Source organism: Lingula anatina, chromosome 10 (genome assembly GCF_051362555.1).
Source record: "Lingula anatina isolate TDL-2025a chromosome 10, LinAna3.0, whole genome shotgun sequence".
NCBI lineage: Eukaryota > Metazoa > Brachiopoda > Lingulata > Lingulida > Lingulidae > Lingula > Lingula anatina.
Window position 1 is genome coordinate 20,133,799 of NC_141776.1, and position 25,421 is coordinate 20,159,219.

General features: G+C 38.7%; 2 protein-coding genes across 8 annotated transcripts; one reads left to right on the top strand and one right to left on the bottom strand.

Annotated features, from left to right (window-relative positions):
• Positions 1-40: 40 nt before the first annotated feature.
• On the top strand, positions 41-4,143 carry LOC106161425 (thioredoxin reductase-like selenoprotein T homolog CG3887). The gene is made up of 5 exons (XM_013538378.2): positions 41-241; positions 1,280-1,517; positions 1,826-1,913; positions 2,559-2,685; positions 2,927-4,143. Exons 1-4 carry the CDS (start codon positions 72-74, stop codon positions 2,666-2,668), a joined length of 606 nt encoding a protein of 201 aa, XP_013393832.2. The 5' UTR covers positions 41-71; the 3' UTR covers positions 2,669-2,685; positions 2,927-4,143.
• Positions 4,144-4,268: 125 nt separating this feature from the next.
• On the bottom strand, positions 4,269-25,219 carry LOC106161424 (indoleamine 2,3-dioxygenase 1-like). 7 transcript variants are annotated; one of them, XR_001238227.3, is made up of 15 exons: positions 16,096-16,460; positions 13,912-14,007; positions 11,055-11,168; positions 10,790-10,908; positions 10,508-10,522; positions 8,816-8,915; positions 8,460-8,577; positions 8,018-8,069; positions 7,783-7,852; positions 7,461-7,536; positions 7,006-7,104; positions 6,408-6,504; positions 6,039-6,109; positions 4,805-5,289; positions 4,269-4,691 (listed from the first exon to the last, which is right to left on the bottom strand). XR_001238227.3 is itself a non-coding variant. In XM_013538375.2 (15 exons), the coding sequence occupies exons 3-15, from the start codon at positions 13,945-13,947 to the stop codon at positions 5,183-5,185; spliced, it is 1,074 nt and encodes a 357-aa protein (XP_013393829.2). In that variant the 5' UTR covers positions 13,948-14,007; positions 14,502-14,864; positions 16,096-16,459; the 3' UTR covers positions 4,269-5,182. The 7 variants fall into 7 exon arrangements, 4 of the variants coding, with proteins under 4 accessions (XP_013393829.2, XP_013393828.2, XP_086852856.1 ...); XR_001238228.3 differs by having other exon boundaries at positions 4,269-4,634; positions 4,692-5,289; XM_013538375.2 differs by adding an exon at positions 14,502-14,864 and having other exon boundaries at positions 4,269-5,289; positions 16,096-16,459.
• Between the last annotated feature and the right edge of the window lie 202 nt (positions 25,220-25,421).

Sequence of the window (25,421 nt, forward strand, 5' to 3'; positions counted from 1 at the left end):
TTGTATAATTTTGTGAAATTCTATGTTTTATGTCAACTCATCGTTGCGCGCGTTACTACTTATACACTAAGATGGCGACCAGGTGGCAGACCAGCGCTTGGCTGGTTTTCCTTTGTTTTCTAGCATGGCGGGATTATACCACAGAAATATCTGCTCACGAACAGTCACACAAATCTGCAAAAGATATCCGAGCGCCTAAGCTCTCAAAATTCACGGGTCCAGCGCTAAAATTTTTATACTGGTTCGTATCACTTTCTTTAGTTAGGTTTGTCCAAACGTATTAATAGTGTACATCATTGAAAATCGTTGATGATGTAATGTTATCATGTACCATATGGCTTATTTGCGAGATCTTAAGATACGATGGTAGACCTGCTTTTAAACTGTGGTTATTTTGTTTTAAATGTGAATATTTACATGGGTTTAAAATTTAAAGAATCAAAAGTAAAGAGTAGATCATAGATGATCTTAACGGGCCTCATTTACGATTACCGGAAATATCTTTTCATTTTATGATTCATCCTTTTGTATATACATTTATGTAATATATTCTGTGGGGAAAGGATCATAAATGTCTTCAAGTATTAGATTACCGATGTCCAGGGTGGAAACTGTAATAAACCTAGATTTTAAGGCATGTTTATGTATTCACTGACTTGGACGGCAGAAATTTCCCCAGTTCTCTTTATGTTTCTAGTAAAAGCATTAAAAAAAAAAAAATTAAATTTGCTGCCAGGTCAAGTAATATGATTGGCAGAAACATTGATCAAAGTCACTACATAACTAAATTTAACAAAGCGTTGAGTATCGATCTATGATTGAACTTGTTCAGAGCACACTTGCCAGTGTCAGGGGAACTGTTCAGAATGATTTAGTGAGCATTAACCCCATGTAGACTTTCACTGAGTGCATCTGTGTTAGCTATTATGACCGAACTTAATCTGAATGGCCTCAGAGTCAGTTTATCCAGCATTGTTCCACCACAAAGAGTAATTACAGTTCAGAGATATAATTACACTATAGGGATGCCAAGCATGCTTACCTTTGGGCTAATGTATGAAAGCGACAAAGCAAGTCACCTACACCTGAGGCAGGGAAAGGGGGTTGCTTGGAGGGGATCAGCTTAGTGTGCCCCAGTTATTTATATGTGATTATTTTCTGTTCCAGATATTCCTGAGGGTATCAAAAGCTGTATGAGCAGTTTTCCTATGCCATACAGCAAAAGTACCCAGCCCTCAGTGTGCCTCAGTCATGTATATGTGATTGTTTTCTGTTCCAGCTATTCCTGAGGGTATCAAAAGCTGTATGAGCAGTTTTCCTATGCCATACAGCAAAAGTACCCAGCCCTCAGTGTGCAGGGAGGCAACTACCCACCACCCCCACTGAAGGCCACCATAGCTCAAATATTAGGACTTGTCAAAATTGCTTTAATCATCATGATAGCTAGTGGATTTAATCCTTTCCCTGCTCTTGGAGTAGACACGCCATCAGCCTATACCTGGGCCTCAGAGAATAAGGTAGGAATACTTTTGCAGGCTTAGAAACTGGATTTTGGATTTAACAGTTTTTGGATTTTTTTCTGTACTCATGATATTAAAAAAACACTTTTCTATGAATTTACTAGTAGACAATATTTATTTATTTTTTTATAATCTGAAGAAAGTGTGAAAAAGCTGCAGTGCTTTAGTAGTGAACTGTGAAGGGTCTTGATGTATTTTATAAAGTGAAAATTCAAAATATTCTTAACAGTGAGCTGTTTATGTCACCATGATAGCTGATTTGATAATTTCAGAGTTGTAGCTTGCACGTGTGTCTTATCTTCCAGGTCTATGCATGTTTGATGCTGTTTTTTATTTGCAATGCAGTTGAGGGACAGCTGATCTCTACAGGAGCATTTGAAGTCACATTTAACGGTACAGTTTTGTGTGAGTGTGTGTGTGTGTGTTTATTTTAAATGGAGTCGAGGGAAAGTTGATTTCTGCTGGGGCTTTGAAGTCACCTTTAACTGTTTTAAAAAATCAACATAAACCTAAATCAAACAACAGTGAAGAGCCTCAAGGACAAGAAAAATGTTTCATGAAGCACATTCTTGTAGAGCTGGGAAGGGGGGTTAAAGTCTGCAAATTGCCCTTCCAGTGTAATAAATGTTATGTAATGTAATAGTGGGTATTTTACTTAGGCTCTGTTCTCACAACTTTTAGATCGATCTATCACCGCGGGGAGTCTCACTAGATTACTTTCAGATAATCCCCCTTAAGTGTCCGTCCCCGCCTACTACAAGCTTTAAGGGGTAATTAACTTTCGTGTCCGCCCGGCTGACAGCTATTTAGCGTGAACCCCCAGGGAGTTAGGTCGATCCAATGTAGGTCGATCTAATCTATGAGAATGGGGTGTTAGTCTGTTATCTGTCTACCGACTTGTGTCCATGTTATAATTAAAAACAGAATGGTGCAGTGATAAAAAACTCTAATGTTAATCCTGTTGTTTGAAATGTATGTTTATTTTAAAGATATTATGTCAATAAATTGGATGTTTTAAAGAGTAATATAAAATTTCAGATGTCCCAATTTGGTCTAAATTAGAGACAGGTCGAATCCCATCTCCACAGGAGTTTTTCCAGATTATTGATAATAACATGCGTATGACTCAGGAAGGGGTGATGTCATAGCAAGGTTCACTTTGACGGTAAGTGAATTGTGTTAGTTGTGACCAGTGTTTTGACCATTGTGTAATCTGTGAACATTGCATTAGTGGTGACCATTGTGTTAGTTGTGACCAGAATTGTGATCATTGTCAGTTGTAATCATTGTGTTAGTTGTAACTGTGAGTTGGTTCCAGTGTCAGTTGTTATGCATTCCCCATGCCTGCCTGTATTACCACACTGTGTGTATTCTGGTATTCTGAGTAGATATTATTATGTTTTCAGCTGATAGAAGCTGTCATTTCTGGGTGTTCCTGGCCCAGCTTATGACTGTCTACACAGAAAGCAGAGTGACTGCCAGTGTGGACATGATGCTATTGGACCAGGAGCACCAGGACAGGACACTTCACACAGGGTCAAATATGGACTGATGCTAGAATACAACACAACTTACCTAAGACTAGTGTTTTTTTAATTATATGTATCCAGAGTTTTACTACTGCCTGCAGTTTATGAAGAGTGCGGGGCAGAGTTATCTTTGAAGACATTGAAGGCTGTAGGTTCAATGGGGTAGGGGGGGGGGGGGGGTATTGATTTAGGGGAATTAGAGTGAGTATTGGGGAGGGGGGGGGAAACAAAGGAGGGTATTAATTGGATTAAAGGGGGAGGGGGATTGAGTAAATCCTCCATGTTTAGATGGTGCAAATCATTTTTATTTTGATTAGTGGAAGATGGAATATTTCCTAGTACACAAGATACTGTTTCTATCAGATGGTTTGCTGGCTCTTTATTTCTTCTTTATTAGTAATGCAGTGATACTGTCTGCACTGCATTTAGTTCAGTATAGAGATAAGACAGGGGGTTATAGGCATGTAATAATTCAGTTCAGTTTTAATAACAACCTATTTTGTCTTTATCTAATCAAGATTTTGCCTCATTTTATATGTAGGTTGTTAAAAATAATTAACTTTGTGTATTTTGACCATAGATGAATAAGAAATTAATTAGGTGTTATTAAGAAGCTACCGATATATAGTTATAGTGAAGTTATGTCACTTGACACACAACCTTATTTAAGAGAACTGTGGTCCTTTGTATAATTACAGTATTAAAACTACATGTTTATGGTCCATAGTGCGTAGTGAATGTCTAGCCTTTGATTCAGCATATTTTTTTCTGCATATTTTAACTAGACATGGGTATTGTTCTGTCATACGAAACTGAATAAAACCAGATATTCTATGTGAATAAAACCAGATTGTAAATAACCATTCTTATTACACCACTTTATTTAAAGCCCAAGATATCCTGTAACACTAAGACTATCTTGGTGAGAGAGGTTTGTTGGCGAATCCTCTGAAAATCAAACAAATTCTTAGTCATAGTGCTGTGTTCCTCAATTTAGAGGGTAATGTTCACTTTCTTTAAGTTGATTATATTGATAAGATGTAATGTGTATTGATTATATGTAATGTGCAATAAAAAGGATGTTTTAACAATTAGTTCATTATTTTGTGTTACTTAAGTTATAAGTCAATAGTGTGGTTTCCTTAATGTAATTATTAGGGAAATGCTGGAATCATCTTGTAAACTTTACAGACCTGAATTCATTGGTAAACAAGACTAGTCTATGCTCAACATTTATTATGGTTCTCCTTGTCGGACAAAAATACAACCCATGAATATTTGATTTGACATTAAAACTATACACAATACAACAGGCAGTTCAATGGCAGCAAGATATATCTGAAACAGAAAATGGCCTGTCATTATCAGTATTTTTAAAATGTATTAAAAGGCACAAATCTTTAAAAATTACCACTGAGAATAAAACTAATGATAAAATATTATTTCTCTTTATACACTTGTCAAACTTAGGGAACATCATACTACTAGTGATTGGGTCATCATCCTCTGCCATTTCCATGACCTCTGACCTCTGTATGCCACAATGTATGTCATGACCTCTGTATGCCACAATGTATGTCATGACCTCTGTATGCCACAATATATGCATGACCTCTGACCTTGTATGCCACAATGTCATGACCTCTGTATGCCACAATGTATGTCATGACCTCTGTATGCCACAATATATGCATGACCTCTGACCTTGTATGCCACAATGTCATGACCTCTGTATGCCACAGTGTATGTCATGACCTCTGACCTCTGTATGCAATATATGTCCTGTCATTTGTATGCCTGTGTCCCGACCTCTGATCTCTTATGATAAAATGTATGTCCTGACCTCTGACCTTTATATGCCTCCCGGGGTTCTAGTGGCCTGACGCTGACTGACAAAACGTGCCTTTTTATCAGAAACGGCATGTCAATTCTGATTATATTCAAGAGATCTTAGTACTCTAATGTTTGTGAAGTGTCAACACATAAATTACTCTCACGTAGTCACTTAACACCGCTTACATCACTACTTAAAAAGGCGCATTAATAAAAGGCAAGCGACTGGCACCAAGTTTCCTTCAGGTGTGTAATGACGCCAGTAGATGGGATACTTTTTCATTTTTGTGTAGTCCTACGTTACGTGTTTATATTGAGTTCTTTATTGACAACCGGCGTGTCGCCATCTAGCTGAAGAACACTCCTAACTGTCCGACCACGTGTTGATTTCAGAAATGACACGAAATCTGAAAACAAAAATACAACCATAAATATTAATTGCTTTAAAATGGTGTGATTTATTAACAGTATACTAAAATTTCAGGGTGAAATTTTTTCTGAATGCAAACTTTTAAAGATGCATACAAAGTCAATTTTTTGTCACAAAAACCAACTAAATGCCAGTATATAGTTTCAAGTAGTATAACTAATAGAATTACCAAAAGGCATTGTTTAATTTTACCAAAAAATGATGTTTGAACGGATTTTTCTGCTGCCATTTTAAGCTGTATGTCAATGGGGCATGAAAGTAGGTCACGAAAGTAGGTTAAATTTACAACCAAAAATTTAAAGAAAGGAGCAGTGTAAAGGTCTTTTATGGCTGATCGAGTGATCTATTCAGTTTATCCCTTGGCATGTCGAATTTATTTGAGTCATATAAGAATCTAGTAGAAGTGGTTTACAGGTGTTACTGGGAATCCACGCTCGGTTCGTATGTACCTTTAAGCAAACAACATAACTGGCATGTTAAAATACACGAGAAATAACCAGTACTATCAGTGATCCTGTTACTATGGTAGCATGTAATGTGGATATGGAGCGTTACTTTACACAAGGTTACATCAGACCAAAAGTCGACCAGAATTGTATTATGAGAAGTATGAAGTAACGAAGAGGACTCTCGTTATGTTTGGAATCTTTGTGTAGGACGGCTTCAAAGTCGGTTTTCAGTCTAAAGTAGTCCTGATATCAACGCAGCCTCTGACGTCATTCTTACTTGTCCCTCCTGTCCCCTGAGCCGAGTGGTGTTGGCGTTCTTCTTTGTTTTGTGACGGTTTAAGAACGTAGCTTGAAAGATAATGAGAACACTTACATTAATAGTGCGATTATCTGAATATTAATAAGAGCCATCAGCCGAAATATCTCATATGAGTTACTTTTTACAGTTTGAGTAAAGAGTATCATAACAACTTCTTTTGGTGTTGTTCAGCTTTAAACTGTCTTTTAGACTCACTGCACATACAGTGATAACAGATGTTGTAAAGATAAAATATACGGCTTACTCTACTGCCATTAGAAGATTTCAATGCACATTACAGTTATATTATGTATTGTTTTAAATATAAAATTGCTGTATACGGCTTACTCTACTGCCACTAGGAGATGAGATGTTCGAAAGTCCACCAAGGCCTTCAAGCACTGGTTGTACGCTGTTTTCACTCCATCGTGCTGGGACTGCTGGACTGAAATGAGAAGGCGATAGAAGTATATGTGATTCTGGATCAAAGTATGACTGAAAGCACGCCGATGTTTGTTTTTTAAATATACAATAATAGAACATGGCGATCCAAGAGACAGAAGTAGTTTAGAGCTAATTAAGTAATATAATTAGAATTGGTGTAAAATATCGAACACGGGTACTAGTATGCAGGGATGATTCGTGAATGAGCGAAAAAAGATTATTTTCGGAAAATTCAATCTGGCTGGAAACTTCAGGACAGAATACCATTTACGTTCTAGGCGACGGCAACAGACCAGAAGTTCCAAATGTTTATTTATTCATTTATTTTAATAATACTACTGATCAAATAAATGTTGTCATTACCAACTCTATTAAATGTATAATTTCAATAAAATTAATTTACCCAAGCCTTCATACAGTAGGCCTATATAAAATAAACAAAACGAAGAGGTCTGAACTGTAAAACGTTGTTCCTGTTAAGCACGAGTTCCCAGATCCTTACCGTAAGTCTTCAGGGATGGCCCAGTTTCAACGGTGTATAGGAACTCCCTGTGTCCGGCTGGCATATACTCCCTGATTTGCTTCAGATAACGGTCCGCATCTACAACAAAGCATACAATGTGTTCATGTAATTCTCCTGATGGAAGGCAGATCATTTAAACTAACCACAGGTTTGTTCTTTTTTTAGTTATTTGCTGTAGGCTTGTTTTTAGGACGATTCGACAATCGAATATTACTCGCAATTGTTAAAAAACGTTTTATATTGAGTTTTTTATGCGTAAAAAGCCGCGTTAGTACGAATCACATGGTACATGTTGGTGATAGGCGTAAAGCAGGCGACCAGGGTATGTAAAGGTTCTGCGACAATCTGATCTTAAGTTGGTAACGTTCAGGCCGACTTCTGGCGCCGGTGTTTCAGAACCCGTCCTGGTGTATAGTATGTATCTGAACAGTTACCTTCTGAGTGTTCAACTCCCAGCACTGCGTCCAAGGCCTGTATAGTGGAGCTCTGTGCTGCACTGCCGCCTACAAACTGATAGACAGAACAATATCATCATTTGATTTAAGTTCAACTAGCATATAGACAACAAGCTAGCTGGCAGTGGTGGGAAAGAAGCATTCCGAATGCAGGACGGTATCAATTGAAGTTGATGGGAACTTCCTTTTAACGCTGTGCCCCACGTGCCCCCCCCCCCCCCCCCCCCCCACAAGCATTATCCTATCGTCAAATTAGCTTTGAATTTATATGATTTAAACGATACATGTGCGATATACATACCTGTAACGGCGTGTCGCTTATGCCTTCAAAAATCAAACCCTCAGGAAGCAGTTTGCTGTGGGCTCCCCAGCTGGAAAATGTACAAACCTCGAAATGATCAAACCTGATTTTTATTAACATACTTGTAATTACACAGTCTCCTTCTGGCAATATTCAAATTTTATACAACTTTCAAACAATTTAAGAGCTTTCAAAATACGCTGAGTGTCAAAGAACACTGTTTCCTTTAACTCACCCTTCATAAAATGGTCTCAGAACATTATAAAACACTGCTGGATCAAGCCTCTCTGAAGAATTAAACAAACACTTGGGTTATTGCAATTATCTAGTCCCAGCTAGTATGGATTCCAAACGGTCCAATGCAATTTTCTGCCATAAAGTGAAATAAAGTCCCAGAACCAAATACAACCACTGGCCTGCGTTTCCAGTTTTTCACAATATTCATTGCAATACGATGTGCAATACCTCCGACATTACATGTTAACAGGAAAAGAACGTCAGATGTCTTTGTGGTCTTGTCCAAAGTCTAATTTCCGTTCAATGACGCACACTTGTAATCGTACCAACTCCCATATAATGTATATAAGCAGATACTTCTATCATTCCTACATGTATAAGCAATGGCCAAGGGGAATTTTTTTTTTATAGAAAATCGACAGAAGCCCCAGTCTACATACCGTACATTCTGGTGGTAGTTTGCTGCATACGGCGCACGGTATTTTCGATGCCTTTTAATCCCAATATCAGCCTCCTCTCATCCTCAGAGTCCATAGAGTCGTAGATGTCAACGATATCCTATTAAAACAATAACCCGTAATCTTAATGGGAAGGATATTTCTAAATATACGGTAAATTATGTGAATACTTGTACGCTCGGTTTTCCACTGTTCTGAATATAAAAAATCGTGTATAATTATGCAAGGAAACTAGATAAAACGTAGCTATTTGCTGAGTAAGCCTGTTCTGCTGCCCCCCTCCCACCCCACCCACCCACCCATTGCGCCAGGTAGCTAGGACGTCGGTGTAGGTATACCTGGATTCCTTTAGCGAAGTCAAGCTCCACCTGGATTAAAACCAGTGAAAACCAATCTGTGTGTGGACTTCCAGGGGCGGGGCAAATCACCTCCAGGTTGCTGAAATAACATATAACATAACAGATAACATATCACATAACATATCACATAACAGATAACATATCACATAACATATCACATAACAGATAACATATAACATAACATATCACATAACAGATAACATAACATATAACATAACAGATAACATAACATATAACATAACATATATATCAGGCCGGGGCGTAGTATTTGAATGTACTAGAATTTAAGGACAACTTTAATTTAAAACACCAAGTTTACAAGAGTCACAAAACCGGTTTCAAAGTAAGCCTCATGAACTAAGCTACGTATGCAACGCCATTATTTTTCAAATATAATGCCAGACGGCTCACAATTTGACAAAAAACGCAGTTGACGTCAAGGGGGCCAACTTGCCCCGCCACGGGGCAAGTTGGCCCCAGGGTCGGGGCAAGTTGGACCCCCTATACGAAAATGAAGTATATATCCCATGTAAACGCCTTGAAATACATTTTTGTACATTTTTAATTTATTAAATTGATGAATAAATAGTTCAAATGAGGCAGATTTATTGAGGTTTCCGTACGTCACGTTGTGTGTGTGTGTGTGTGGGGGGGGGGGTATGTGTTGCAAGAAATCTATCAATAAAATTTGTTTTGTTTTAACTAAGAATAAATTAATAATGTTATAAAGCAGGTTTTTATAATGAATGAAAACGAATAATAAATTTACGTTTTAAAAGAAAGTAACAAATTCAGTTTTAAACCATTGAGTTTGTTTCAACAATGGTCTCTATCTAGGGAGGGGCGGAAAATTCCCCTTGGGGCCACATATAACACTATAAATACAATAAAATCACCTTACAATGAATTAAGGCAAAATAAATGTTTTTCTAAGGAAAGTCCAATGGATTTGCTTTCTAATACATACAATCAACAGAACATTTCTAATATAAATTTTCGAAAAGACACCAGAGAGCAAATTAAAAAAAAATCAATTAGACGGTAAACACCGGCAAGCTTTGTCAATTTCACCAACTTGTTTATTTCAAGAAGTTACAACTTCTTGTTTATTTCAAACAGCGTTGCGCGCAAAGGATTGTGGGTAATATGAGGGTCCAACTTGCCCCGAGTCAAGGGGGCCAACTAGCCCCGGGTGCACATTATTTATTTTAAGGGATGGCAGCCATTTATGGTGCTAGAATGAGCAACGATGATACATATCTGTGAAACTTGAAACAATGAGCTTCAGTTTGATGCCCTATACATATCTTATATTCGATCAAAAGCCTATGAAAATAGATTTTTAAATCTCTTAAACAAAATTACTTTTAGGTGCAAAAATAGTTTATTTAGACTCACCGCTTAATTAAAACTTTTTAATGGTCGACACTTCCTTAGCATTGTAGGCTTCGGTCACTTTACAAGAGTATGTGGCCAATTTTTTTACCTCGTAGTTACTTTTTCAGAAAATGACGGGGGGCCAACTTACCCCGGGGTCCAACTAGCCCCGGTCTCCCCTATAAACTTGTTCAAACCAGAATCTTCTTGATTCTAGTTTTGAGTACTGGCCGGACTTATAATAGTTTTTTTCAGCAATTAGAAAGTAGAATAACAACAAATACCAAGACTTACCTCAGATCTAATTCCCTGTAAAAATATAATAAATAAATTTTATGCAACAAAATATGTGCCTTGGGAGCACGTCATTTATTATCCAATCCAGATAGGAAACTTACAAAATGCTTGACATAAAAGTTAAATATGTATGTATGAACGTATGTATGAATGTTCATATTTACTATGTATTCATGTAAATGTTCCGTTACCAGCCTGGTGAGATTGGAAACTTACGGTTGCGCGGTTAGCTTCTCGCCTACGCCTGGGTCCAGCCGCACTCAGAAGTCATCAACTCACCTGTTCGGGTCCACCTTCCTCCCCATAGCTAGAACGCAGTCCAGGTAACAATAGACTGGGTTGAGGCCCAAATACTGGGAAATGTGGAACCATGGAATGGCGACTGCCTTTGGAAGAATCTGAGAAATGGTATTCCCATAAATAATTTGTGAAAAGTCTGAAGAAATGCCTGTAATTATCAACGTCACATTGCTAAGATTTGACCACGATATTACCCTTATATCTTCATATTTGATTGTATTCAATAGTGTCAAGGAACACCTACCTTGGGTATGTCATTATCTTGCCACACAAAACAATGGGCAATCGTAGCCAACAGTGTATGGGCCAGACAATACTCCTCGTGGCCGTTCAGTAGGTGAAAATCTAGGAGTGGCAACTAGGGAACAAGGAAGTAATCATATATATATATATATATGCTATGAAGTGCACATAATTAATCTGAGGCCCTGGTAGAAGATAGGCTTCTTCATATATATGTTGAATGGGAGGGCAGGTGAGTAAATGTGATTTTGTGACATAATAATTTGCAAGCATTGTACACATGAGATTTGGTCAATTGATTATTTGAAATAATCCGCCGATGCTAAAGATGAATGAATAAAACATAAATAATATGTAAAATATATAAACAGAACGGCTTATAAAAAATTGTATAAAGTTTTAAAGTGTTAACGTTATAATAATAACAGACATTCTAGTTTTTATTATAACCTACCTACTATACAACATTGGTCAAAAAGGTTGTCCCACCTTCAGTATCATGTGCTTTTATTTATAAAAGATCACATCACAGGTGAAGAGTGTTATAAATAGTGATTTTCATTCCAGATATCATAACTAACATGATTAGTGATACAGAAAATACAAACTAGCGGTAAAGATATCAATATTTCATACCATTTATTCACATTTATTACATGCACCCCCTCAAATCCGACATTTCACTGTGATTTTCACAGAGGTAAAGAAATGTCCATTAAATTGAAATGACACCACCAAATGTAACCAAATTTACACACATTTGGCATAAGAGTGTGCTCGTTAATTACTCCTTGTATAATAGCGTTTGCGTTTACCGCGTACTGTTATTACTTCCTGTAGGTGGCGCGGCCTGCCTTGAACAAGGGTAATTGTCCCATTCTTCCAAAAGAGCTTGGGGGAGTTGGTCCAGATTATTAGGAGTATGGTTCTCCTTTCCATTGCACACTTCAATTCATGCCACAGATGTTTAGTAGGGTTAATAACTTTGCTCAAAGGTGGTTGCTCTATCCTCTGAACATTGGGTTTCTGCAACAAATCACTCAGCAGACGAGAGTTATGAGCACGTGCATTTCCACGATGACACCTGCAGTATCTCTGAAGTCACCTCTTTCAAATGGAGTTAGACATTTGTTGAAGACGTTTTCGTGAATTGCCCCAATAACTTTTTTCCGGAAAGAACAATGCATTGAAACCATGGGTTTGGAATTCTCTCCAAACGTGGTCTGACCTGACACCTCAGGCGATATTATTTTGCACAAACCTTCCAAAAAGCATTATGCAACATGTCTACGGACCCTAATTTGACCAGCGAAGGCATTCAAGAAATACCTTGATTCTTCAGCAAAACCAATTTGTTCCTAGTGATGGTTGACCAAGTTCTGGTAGTTCTGGGGTCACTGAACCAAACATTCTCAACTGATACCTCATTCCATCTGCAAGAGGGGACTTAGGGGTGTTCCAGGCTTCATCATGACAGCACACTTGCACGCAGTTCTCAGGTGGTGAGTGATTTGTTGCAGAAACCTTAAGTTCTGAGGCTGGAGAAACCATCTTTGAATCCTGATAATAAACCTACTGAGAACCCGTGGCATGAATTGAAGTGTGCAATCCAGAGGAGAACCAAACCCCAACTAGTCTGGACCAATTCCGCCAAGCTTTTTAGGAAACATGGGGCAAAATCAAACAAAACAGAATTGTTACCCTTGTTGAAGGCGGTGGCGCCGTCTACAGGGGATAATTATAGTGCGCGGAAGCCACACACGCTAATAGACACGTAACCTTTAATGAGCACACCCTAATGCTAAATGTGTGTAAATTTGGTGACTTTTGGTGGTGTCATTTCAATTTAATGGGCATTTCTTTATTTCCATGGAAATGACAGTGGAACATCGGATTTGAGGGGTTACACGTAATAAATGTGAATTAATGGTATTAAATATGGATATCTTAACTGCTACTTTGTATTTTCTGCACCAATAATCATGTTAGTTATGGTATCTGGAATGAAAATCACTATTTATAACAAATTTCACCCATGAGCTGATCATTTATAAATAAAAGTACATGAAATTGGGGGTGGGACAACCTTTTTGACCAATGTTGTATGTACAGGGGTACCCCTATCACATCACTGCCATGATAACACTTAAGTTTTATTATAACCTACCGACTTGGTACACGGGGTACCCCTATCACATCACTGCCATGATAACACTTAGTTTATCAAGGAGTTATAACTGTTATAACTCCTTGGTTTTATTATAACCTACAGGCCCGTAGCTAGCAATTTCAAAGGGGGGGTTCTTTTTCTGAAAAAGTGGACCTTTTACCATATAATCCCCATGTACCTAGGTCAAATTTTACACAGAGTGGACCTTTTTCCAGCAAAAAGGGGGGTTCTTTCGAACCCCCCGAACCCCCCTGGCTACGGGCCTGCTACTTTGTATTTTCTGCACCAATAATCATGTTAGTTATGGTATCTGGAATGAAAATCACTATTTATAACAAATTTCACCCATGAGCTGATCATTTATAAATAAAAGTACATGAAATTGGGGGTGGGACAACCTTTTTGACCAATGTTGTATGTACAGGGGTACCCCTATCACATCACTGCCATGATGACACTTAGTTTTATTATTACCTACCGACTTGGTACACGAGGTACCCCTATCACATCACTGCCATGATAACACTTAGTTTTATTATAACCTACCTACTAGGTACACGAGGTATCCCTATCACGTCACTGCCATGATGACACTTAGTTTTATGTCACATACAGTACATGTGCACACAATAATATTCTGTTACTGTACAACTTGCTGTATACAGTCGGTAAAGTATATTAAACCTACTTTGTACACTTCACTTCTAAGTTTCCGCGATGCCATAAGTTGGGCGGCATTCTTGCCGAGTTTTTCCCATGGTAAAAAATATCCAGGAAGATGATCCTGAAAGTAGAACGAGTGTTTCTTTAAGAATTGAATGGAATAGAACAAAAGAGAGTTGAACTCCCAAGAAGAAGGCACGTTGGGTACAATGATAATTCTGGCACTCGCGTTAAAGAAAAGTGCACATAATGTATTAGCGGCCCTGGTAGAGGTGGGCTTTCTTCGTCTCTAAATGTGCCCACGAAATATGGCACAGGTGTTGAGCTTGCATGCTTATGCCGGGATTTGGCGAACATTTTGATGAACTCTTATATCAGGTCATAGGTAAGTTGCCAAGTTTATAATTATTCACGCACGAATTATGCACGAATTAGCTTTTTCGGATGCGCCTGTTACTGTGAAATTGATAGGGATAGTGGGTCCAGAATGGTAACGTTACGGGCGTCGATAAAAAAAATTACTAACATAATGATGTTATATAGAGTTAACTCATATTATGTCATTAAATAAAATGTCTGCGAAAAATTATGCTCTTAGGTGTGATTGGTAATTACCTATAGCTCCCGCTGCCAAAATACATTTTTTATCGCACAAATTACAAAAGGGCGTCCGACACTGAAATCATTGCACTGTATGGTCGGCTGACTGCAGGGGCAGTGGTGTCATAGCTGTATTCGGTATAGATGATATGTCCTCACTTACTGTCTATTTACTACTAGTAGTAAATATTATTTTACGTTCCACCGAGCTTGACAGAAACCAGTTCACCTTCGTACACCTTTCCGCCCACCATCAGTTCAACCGTAAATAACGAACTCCTTTCATACATTGACGTCACACTATATTGTTAGGGTTGATCAGTAATAAATGCTGCCCCATCCGGATAGTTGTTCCCTACCCTCTGATATATGGGGCTCCTAAAACAGTGTACCGAATTCAAGTATTAGCAATACATTTATAACAGAAAGTAGATGTTATCCTCTACCAGGACCACAGACTTTACATAAGGTATTCACAAATACCGTGTGTATTTCTCTGACTAATTTTGTACGCATTTCTGTATTTTTTGTACAAAATTAACATTATCACTCACTGACCTCTGGTAGAGAGTAGATTGGTCTAGCTTGGACAGTTTCAATTATTTTTTCTTCCGGGCTTTTAACTTTTTAAAATTCCTCCTACACACGTTTTTATTATCGAAGTTATCGAAGTGTTTTTGTAGCTGTAATCCAATTTGTTACATTTAATTGCTAGTTTCTGACTTTTTAAATAATCATTGCACGATCTTTGGTATGTACGCAATTATACTTGATTTTTGATATACTCATACATCTTGTCTACCTATTTTCCTTGTTCATGCAATTTTAGTTGGTCTGGTCTGATAGTAAAGACTGATACCATTACTTGATCTTATACAGTGCCCAATAGTATGCCAGTAACAGCCATTATAGGCAATCAGAAACTTTGTATGAAACATTTTCTTCTTTGTTGTAGTTTCGACTTGTCAATTTTTGGGCCAATCAACATTTCAAAGCCAGCTTTGTGTATGTGTTTCACCCTTAATGCAAGGTTACGGCCTTCTTTTCTTCTGCCTGTCTCATAAATACTGATTTCTGTTTGTTAAGGGTAATCTTCATTATCTGTCATTACCGTGCGTGGTATCCATTACCCCACCTCGTGATTACTGTGCCCTTGAAGAAAGCGCTGTTAACAGTGGCCTAAGTCAGCCCTCGTTTTCTGAGACGACGGAGAATAAACAGACTAAAAAGACTTCCATATATATATATATATATATATATATATATATATATATATATATATATATATATATATATATGGAGAGAGAGAGAGAGAGCGAGAGAGAGAGAGATAAATTGAGGTCTTAGAACCAAAATGACCATCTATCTATCTTGAGACATATCTGTGAATATCTGTAAAAAATCTATCAGTCGCCCTGGTAGAGGGTAGATTCTTAGTAGCGTGTATAAACCACTTCTACTGGTACTAGTTTCTTAGACAACTCGAATAAAGTCGACATGCCAAGGGATAAACATGATAAAATCATCGATCAGCCAATAAATAGCTTTAAACTGACACTTCTTTAAAAAAAGAATCCACAGAAAACACGTAGTTGCTACATGTACGTACCAAGGGGTTCTCCAAGAGAAATCCAACCTGGTGAGAGATGTTAAAAGTTTCCAGGTGTCTCCACCACTCCAGGGGCGTAGTCTGGCATACTGCAGTGGTCATGGCGTCCACAGGGCCCTGTCCTCAGAACTATGGCGGTCAAGATGCTGGGCCAGGACTTGGACGAGGAAAACAAATGATCAGGTACGAGTGTTTGTCTGCTACAGGTACACAGATGTACCCCGCACGTTGACGGTTGACGGTAGAGTGATTTTCATCAAAAGTTTATCTGCTACCGGTACTCATATGTACCCCGCACGTTGACGGTTAACGGTACAGTGATTTTCGTGCAATGTTTACGTCAAGACCTCAGGGGGAGTGGTTCTATTGTAATCATCATTTGACACCAGATAGACCTCTACCTGTGCTGTATTTTAAGCTAGGTTTACATAGCCCTATAATTATCTGGTGTATTTCACATGTGTAATGTACACTAACTCAGGAATCCAATGTTGTTTAATACATGTAAGAGCAGCCATGGTATCACATACCAGTGCCTCGCTATTGTGTGCTGAACTATTTATTGTCTGATGAACTTTGTATTCTGATAACTTAACAGTGTGATGAACCTCCATCTACCTAAGTCTTGGTGTAGCAGGTGATATAGCGTATTACTCTCTCTCTCTCTCTCCGTCTCATAACGTGAGGTTCGTCCGATGAGCTAAAACACCAACATTTCTATTCATCTCATCCATGTCTTGGGCTTCATGTAGTTCTATAGGTTATAATTGCCTAAATAGGTAAATATTTCCTTTATGTAAAATATATTTAACTATATATAAGTACTGTATAAAGACATCAGAAAAAATTATAAATTTGTTAACTGGTGTGAGATTGTGATCGGTTTGGGTGGTAACTTCGTCACAAGCCAATCATTATGATGAACATTTCCATTTAAGGGTGTGAAGTACAATCTACTGCTGCTAGCTTCAAATATATTTTGTCTCCAGGGTGTGAGCCTGTTAGTACGGTGTTCTATCAACAGACAAAGATAAATTACTTTAAAGTTTATTTACATCAGAAAACACGTGGAGAAACTAGTTAAAATATGCTTTTTGTTATCAAAGTAATTTTCTACAAAAAAAATTTTAAACGTAAAAGCGTGGCTTTTGACCGACAGTCGTATGCAGTATATACATATGCGGAATGCATTCCACGTAAAGGTTATGAAGAAACACCAAAGTGAAACTATTACAAAATCTGTGAAAACATCGACACCGTTACAGCAATATATGTGTAACTCCGAGTGTAACAACTGACCGATTGCGACATTGCGTCCTCAACCTGACACCCTTCACTAGGTACTTGTACCTGGATGGACAGGTCACCTCATCTTTTGTCATAAGGCTGGGAATAGTGTCCAGTTCCCAGTCCCATACGGAGAGAGGTCCACACCGTTAGATTTACTATGGAGAATCAATATCCAAGGTCAAGCACTGCACATCACTCAAGTGAAGTGAGAAACCATAAAGTAGTTTCGGAATTTTAAAAGTTTTAAAAAGAGTTTTAGTGCTTGATTAAAATATAAAGACCTATAAATATAAATGAAAAAACCAAGTTAAGAAAAGCTATGTAACAGTTCTACAAAGTTTTTAGAAGAAAACACATCTCAATATCATAAGTTCTGACGTAAAATCTCTAAAAACAGTATGTAAACGAGTATTCATACATTGCTTAAGATGCTTTCAACTCTATGATCTGCCGTGCCGTGGGCAAATGTCTCGTTCTTAGGATAAGTAAACTATTGTGACGTCCCCCCAAGCACGCATTGTGGCGCTAGGAGCAGCCCTGCAGCTAAACAGTGAAATGCGATTCCAAACTTATAAGTAGTTATGTACTTAGGTGAGAGAAAAAAATGACTGTTGAAAAGCCAGTGTTGCGAGAGGCAGATCACGTCCGTCTTGCACATAAAATCTGTGATGCAAGTGATATTTGTGCAGATCAAGATTAAGATGTTACGATGTTACGAAAAGTCCTTAATTCTCCTCGCGTCATTACTAACATGTAGCTCCAATTGTCCGTAACTATGGTAACAGTGACGCCATCTAGGTTCACACGGGAAGTATGTTGGCCACAGTACCGTCCCTGGCACCCCTGAGGTGCTTCATTAACGCTGAAATATGAGGCAAAACGAGAACGATAATTTAAACCTGATAAACAAGGCACAAAAAAACTGTTGGAATCACTTTCATAAATAAAAAGATAAATAAAACGTTTTAAGTAGCTTGGGGGCTTCGAGTTAAACTAAAAACTTTTCCAAGAATATTAAGTTGCACCGAAGAAGTGAACTTTCTCTTCTAAACTGTTTTGTGTATTATACACTAAAATGTTTGATTTCAAACAAAACTTGAACGTAGTCAAGAAATAATTATCTAGCATGGGCCAAAACAGGACGTCAAACACGTGGCCCCAACCCTTGCTTTAGTTCCCGCCAAGGTGTTGTGACGTCACTGTTAACTCACCCACCTTTGTCGCCTTTACTTTTGGCCGCCTTGCGCAGTCTCTGTGACTCCAAATCATTGTTAGCTTGCAGCAAGAAAAACCTGAGAAAGGTCCATATTCTCAAAGTATTATATCAATACTAAGAACATGAAGATAATCGATTCAGTAGTAACCCAAAGATCTGAGCACAAATAAACCTTTGCAAGTGTGACTGTGCCGCTATCTGCCGGACATGAGATAGTTTACAAGGGTATTTGCAAGCTGACAACCAATAAAGAAGTCTAGTCGTTCTTTGTTAAGAGTAAAACGAAATGCAGATATGTCACATTAACATTAAATCAACTTAACTCATTTATTATAACCTTTGTGCGAGTACGGCGGAAAATGAAACATGGATCGACACTGTATTTTAAAATATGTGCTCATGTTGCGCCATTGAATAAAGTCAAAATAACCTTGGGGTGAAAGAATGACTCACTTGATTGCAATCTGAAGGTGGTAACTCCTCAGGTCTGCTAGCACTATAACACACTGGTTATATGCTAGTTTTACCTTCATCGTGCTCTTGCTTACTGAAAGAAAAAAAATATCGATGATATTCTGAAAATATCAACTTGTACAATGATGGTTTACATTCACGTAGTCGAATCCCATTGTGTAACAGTTAATCTTGTCGACCTGTGTTAATACACATCAGTTACTTTATAAATAACTTATTATGGTAAATACTTATATGTATGTATATATATATATATATATATACTGAGCTTCAGACGCTCGCAGTGCCTCAGGGACGGGCTGTGGCGTTATTTACCATACTGCTTCAGCGACGGTCCTGTGGCTATGGCGTTTTTTACCGTACTGCTTCAGCGACGGTCCTGTGGCTGTGGCGTTATTTACCATACTGCTTCAGCGACGATCCTGTGGCTATGGCGTTACTTACCGTACAGTGTACTTCCTCAGCGACGGCCCGGTGGCTATGGCGTTATTTACTGTACTGCTTCAGCGGCGGTCCTGTGGCTTTGGCGTTACTTACCGTACTGCCTCAGCGACGGCCCGGTGGCTATGGCGTTACTTACCGTACTTCCTCAGCGACGGTCCTGTGGCTATGGCGTTATTTACCGTAATGCTTCAGCGACGGTCCTGTGGCTATGGCGTGATTTACCGTACTGCTTCAGCGACGGTCCTGTGGCTATGGCGTGATTTACCGTACTGCTTCAGCGACGGTCCGGTGGCTATGGCGTTACTTACCGTACTGCTTCAGCGACGGTCCGGTGGCTATGGCGTTACTTACCGTACTTCCTCAGCGACGGTCTGGTGGCTATGGCGTTACTTACCGTACTTCCTCAGCGACGGTCCGGTGGCTATGGCGTTCAAAAGAGACCGGTGACAGCTAGGCATGTAGTCGCGCATGCTCTTCAGGTGGGAAGCTACGTCTAGAAATCGAAATTTCTCCTCTATATAATAGTGAGACCGCCGGTTTAAGATATTAGTGACAACCATTTTTTTATTAGTAGGAACAATTCTAATAAGTGTAAACAAAGGAGCCGGTGAGGTGTATTGGTAGACGAATTGTTGGCCTATTGTATGAATGTTTTAAAAAGATGTTCATATAATACATGAAGGCGCATGGAATCCTGGCTATGCTTTTATAACCATGTCTCACCCTTTGTGTGTTTTATCCCTAGCACCGTGTCGAATGCTTGCACTATGGGGCTATGGCCGGCACTGCAGCCTAGATACTGGAATAGAACAGAGAAGATCGTGACGTAATCTAGACCGTTGCTGACGTCATACTTCTTCCGTCTTGATCAATCTATTGACAGCACGGTCAAAACTAAATATCAAACGCTAACTAGTTTTGCTTTAATGTATATTAAGGTATGCGTACGTGTAGCGGAGCCTTCTTGACACCTTCATAAATCAGCCCCTTAGGAAGCAGTGGAGTATGGCTTCCCCAGCTGAAATGATGGAATATAGACACCAGCTGGAGCAAATGACGTCAGCATAACTGAACATTTGAGGTACTCAGTTAGTCGGTATTGCACCATTTTTGCACCATTAAATTCACTCTTTCTATTAAGTATTTGAATTCAAAAGGTTTATCAAAATTAAAATGCCACACGTTGCTAAGATTAGAAAAAAGTATTAAGGTATTTCATTTGCTTTCCACATCTATATAAAAGCATTGGATAAATTTGGTTTCATTTACTTTTACAGTGTGAATTTATGAACAGCAACATATCAGCTGTCCACTGTGTAACAGCAATATCAAATGTATTTTGATATCTTACCCTTCATAAAATGGCCTCAGGATTTTATAAAAAGCATAAGGATCCAGTTTCTCTGAAATAGAAAAATTAAAACATAAACCCGTTACTAAATATAAAATGTGAATTTGGATGTGACGTTCAAATGTCAGTGACACTGTACGAAGATGTCAATGTATGTTTGTGTAGATACATCTGAGGCAAACAATGTTTACCCACGTGTCTTTACAGACGTCTGTTTAAGGATTTTCTTACGCTTACTTGGTTTAATTACATACTTTATTCATATTTTTCCACTTAAAACAGGACAATATCTGAAATATCTGAATCATTTTCTGACATGACCGTGCTGGCTGTTGGAGAAGCCAGCTACTCTGAGTGTAGAGCGGGAAGACGGTGGTTGTATACTATGGATACGGGAATAAAGAGCAAATAATCCTTTTACTATTTCCACTGGTCACCTTTGCTACGAAAATCAAAACACAGAAATAAAAAGAATTAAAAAGGAAATGAAATTAATGTAGTTATAATGGCGTGCGTCGCCACCGTTTATCAAGAATTACCATGTAACATAGATAAGGTATCCTCCATCCTTTGGATAGTGTCCTCTATACTTGCTAGTGCTGAAACCAGGCCGGTATTATCACCGGACTCCACCGAGTCGAACGCTTTGATAAAATACTGAAAGTTGTGGAAAATAACACTGATCACATACTGGGTACTATATGCACAGGAAGTATTGCAGTTTTGCATGCAGACAGGAGGCATTCGTCAAATACGGGTGTCAAATCAATCTCTGTTTATTGGTCGCACAGAGACATTGAACCTACTGAACTTCTTCGAAAGGTGAAGCATGAATTTGCTTTTAGGTGGTTATTTGCTAATGCTAAATGATTTAACAATAACAAAATTGAATGAACCAAAGGAATAAAATCTACAAAAGAGTTTAATAAATAAAAACAGAAAAGATTAAAGAAGGCAAACCGATTTACCATTTTTGTTAAAATCACTGGCTTAAGAACCCTGACATTTTGTGTTTTACCTTAAACACGCATGCGTGTTCCAGTTCCACTTGTACTGCCACGTGATTGTACCATTCGGTCCTAGGACTGCCTGGCACGTGACAGATCATGTCCAGGGGACTGCCCAGAACAGGGAATGGAGGTCATAATAATTATTGGTATAATGTATATGATTCACTGATGTTATAAATGTAATCAATACATAACGAATTTAATTAATAAATAGAATGAATTTGATAAATAGACATAATGATATAATAAACATTATTAACAGAAATGATAATAATAATTTATACATATAATTAAAATAATCAATAGTTAAAATGGATATAATTCTAATCGTTAAAATAACTATCCCTTCTACACTCTTGCTTATGATCATGTATTTTCTGATCACCATAATGATCCCTCTCTAGCAGGGGCGGATCCAGAGATATTTTCTGACAGTCTTCCGAATTATCATTGTTGATCCGTCCTCCATTTTTGATTGTCTTCCGACAGAAAAAAATAGATACCCGTCAATGTAAATCTGACCGTCTTCCAAAAGACCCGAAGGCGGCCTCAATCCATCCCTGTCTGGCATCCTCACCACTGCAGTCTTCAGTCGTTGATTGGAATAGTTAGTTTGATAGTAAAGAGCTTGTTATTATTGTTGTTTGACTCACCAAAATTCAATTTTCCTTTTATTTACCTGGCGAGTAACAGTACAGTGATTTACCTTGCACGGGAGGCGTAGTGCCAGTTGGCCAGCATGTCCAGACAGCAGTAGACCGGTTTAAGTCCAAGGTACTCGGACACGTGATACCAGGGCACAGCAATACAGCGGGGGAGAACCTGGCGGCGGAGAGATGTACATTATGTTAGACGTCCAGTCAGACTTCATCAAACTTTGTCACATCTAACACAACCTCATTCCCTGATGAAGTCTGACTGCAAGCAGACAAAATATTGGCTGGTAAGACAAGACAAATATAAGAAGCTATAGACAAAGGAATCTTCACAAGTCTATGACAATAACATAGCTAATGAAACTGATCTACAACAGTCCTGCCAATGTACTGCCCACTGCACGCCGTCAGCCTGTTTTCTTTAAACCAAAATCTGTGCAGCTGCGGCTTGTATCAGAGTTGCACCAATTTCAGTTGCTTAAACAGCACGTACCTTTGGGACGCCCACCTCTCCCTCCTGCCATACAAAGCTGTGAGCTATGGTGGACAGCAGCAGGTGCGCCAGGCAGTACTCTCTGTATCCGTTCAGCTTGGTGTGGTCCAGGCACGGCATCTACAGGTAAGATAGATAGAATACTGTAGGGGGATGGACTGAATCTCATCCCCATATTTACAAAAATGACACGCCTCCTTGAACATCTAGAGGCGTTTTAAGTTTTAAGTTAAAACTTCCGTGTGCTGCTCGAGGCAGCATCTGATTGCATTTAGCGAGAGTTCCCAGAGTTGGATCGTTCTGCCTAGTACGATAGTTAGGGCGTATTCCCATAGATTTTAGATCGATCTATCCCCGGCCCCAGATTACTGTCAGATAATCCGGCTTAAATGTCCGTCCCGCCTACTGCAAGCTGTAAGGGGGTAATTAACTTTCGTGCCCGCTCGGCTGACAGCTATTTAGCGTGAACCCCCAGGGAGTTAGGTCGATCTAGTTTGGATCGATCTAAACTCTGGGAATGGGGTCTTACATCAGTACGCACCCTAAGTAAAGGGTACATATGTGGAATTTGATATAAGAGCAAAACTGAACCTTCCTTTACGTCATGAGTTGATATAGAGCTAGTATAATTACATATTGAATTCAGTTGTAAATCTTACAGTTTTTGTTTGAGAAAAAAATTTGATCAACAAAAACAACAGTCAAAAATAAAACGCAAACGCCTGAATAACTTCTACATGTGTGTGTACTTACCAAGGCAACCTCATTGCGTAAATCTTTTGCCTGCATCAGGGACCAGGCGTTTTTTCCTATATCATTCCAAATGTGAAAGTAGTTTGGAAGTTCTGTCTGTAAATATAAAAATGGTTTAACAGTAATAAACAGACAAAGGATTCACTTGGAAAGATCAAAATTAGGTCCTGACTACGAGGCGTTGGTTATACTTTTTCACGACAGGATCCCGCTAACGGTCTTTCTACAGCGATAGGAATTATAAAATAACCCACTGAGATGCAACATAAGTAATAAATGGTGTAACGAGAAGTTAAAGTGAATTCGCTTAAGACTGATTGACCTCATTCGTGAGAATCTCCCTCAGTTCACTTGATGGTAAAACAACCCTATCCATATCTACAAGGCATAAAGCCATTTAAGAAATGCCAATGATCATTATCAATAAAAATCACAAGGAAACAAGGTATGTCATGTGCTCTCAAATGGGCGGGGCAGACATACAGGTGTCTGCTAATGACGGCCTTTAAGGACCCGTCGGCTCATTAGGAAGAGGTAATTAAGGTTAGAAGGTGTGACTGGAATTAGCCGCACGGTAAAATGCAGAGTAAACTGTTAAGTCGATCAAGGTTTGTGGCTTTCTTGATACACCTGTATGTTTTGTTATGCCTTTACATTTTCTTCATGGCAACATCATTTTGTTAGGAAATAAACCTGACAACAAATAAAAACTTTTCCGTATAAAGATGTTCCTACAGATGTTTTCTACAGAAACCGCGCGTTTACTTCATTAAACTGTACGTATTTTATAATGTCCCACTGACAAGGCTTTGTGTATGAATATCCTTCAAATCAACTTATCTTTCCAAATTTGTACCTTAAAAACGACAAAATAACTCAATTAAAGTACTACATGCAGAAGCAATCGTGAAATAGAAATTATTTGCACGCCGCTCCTATGCTTTTAGTATTGATAAGATGTAACACAAGCCCATACATAACTTAAGTAGCAGTAAATAAATAGTTTCATTTGTCAACAGCTATAGAAACTGTAACTGAATCCTACCAACCAATATTCTCCGTAGCAATGATTGCTATTTATTCTGCCCGACAGCGTTATATCATGTGGCCATTTGCTAAAATGTAGTAAAACAGATATTCTCACCAGTGGCTGCTCGAAAGCAAATCCATAATCCAGGGATACCTTGAAGTCGTGAAGCCTTTTCCACCACGGTGTCTTAGGGTTGGATCCCATGGCTGCCGTTATGTTTTCCTCCCTTTTTGGCTATACAGTGTAGAAACTCTCCTAGCCAGTGTGGTATTTGGTGTAAGTCCAACTCTTGTCAAGTCATCTGGCAGAGGTCTGGGCAGTCATATCAGCGTCACTTTATCATATAGGGTGTAAAAATCAAAGGTACCGAAAGGTGCCCCCTTCGGGCTGTCAATTACGTCACGCCCCGCCCACCCCGCTCCTGAGATGACAATCAATCCACCAGCAAGCCGCTTCCTTTATTATCATCATGAAATGACAAATGTTATCCAGGCTACGCCCATGCTGTTCCCTAAAATAACTACTACTCTTCTTGTTAGTCTCTACCGAAAGCCTCACTGCGCCCTGAATAGGCCTAATGGTTGCAAAGATTGTAGAGCTATAAAGGAG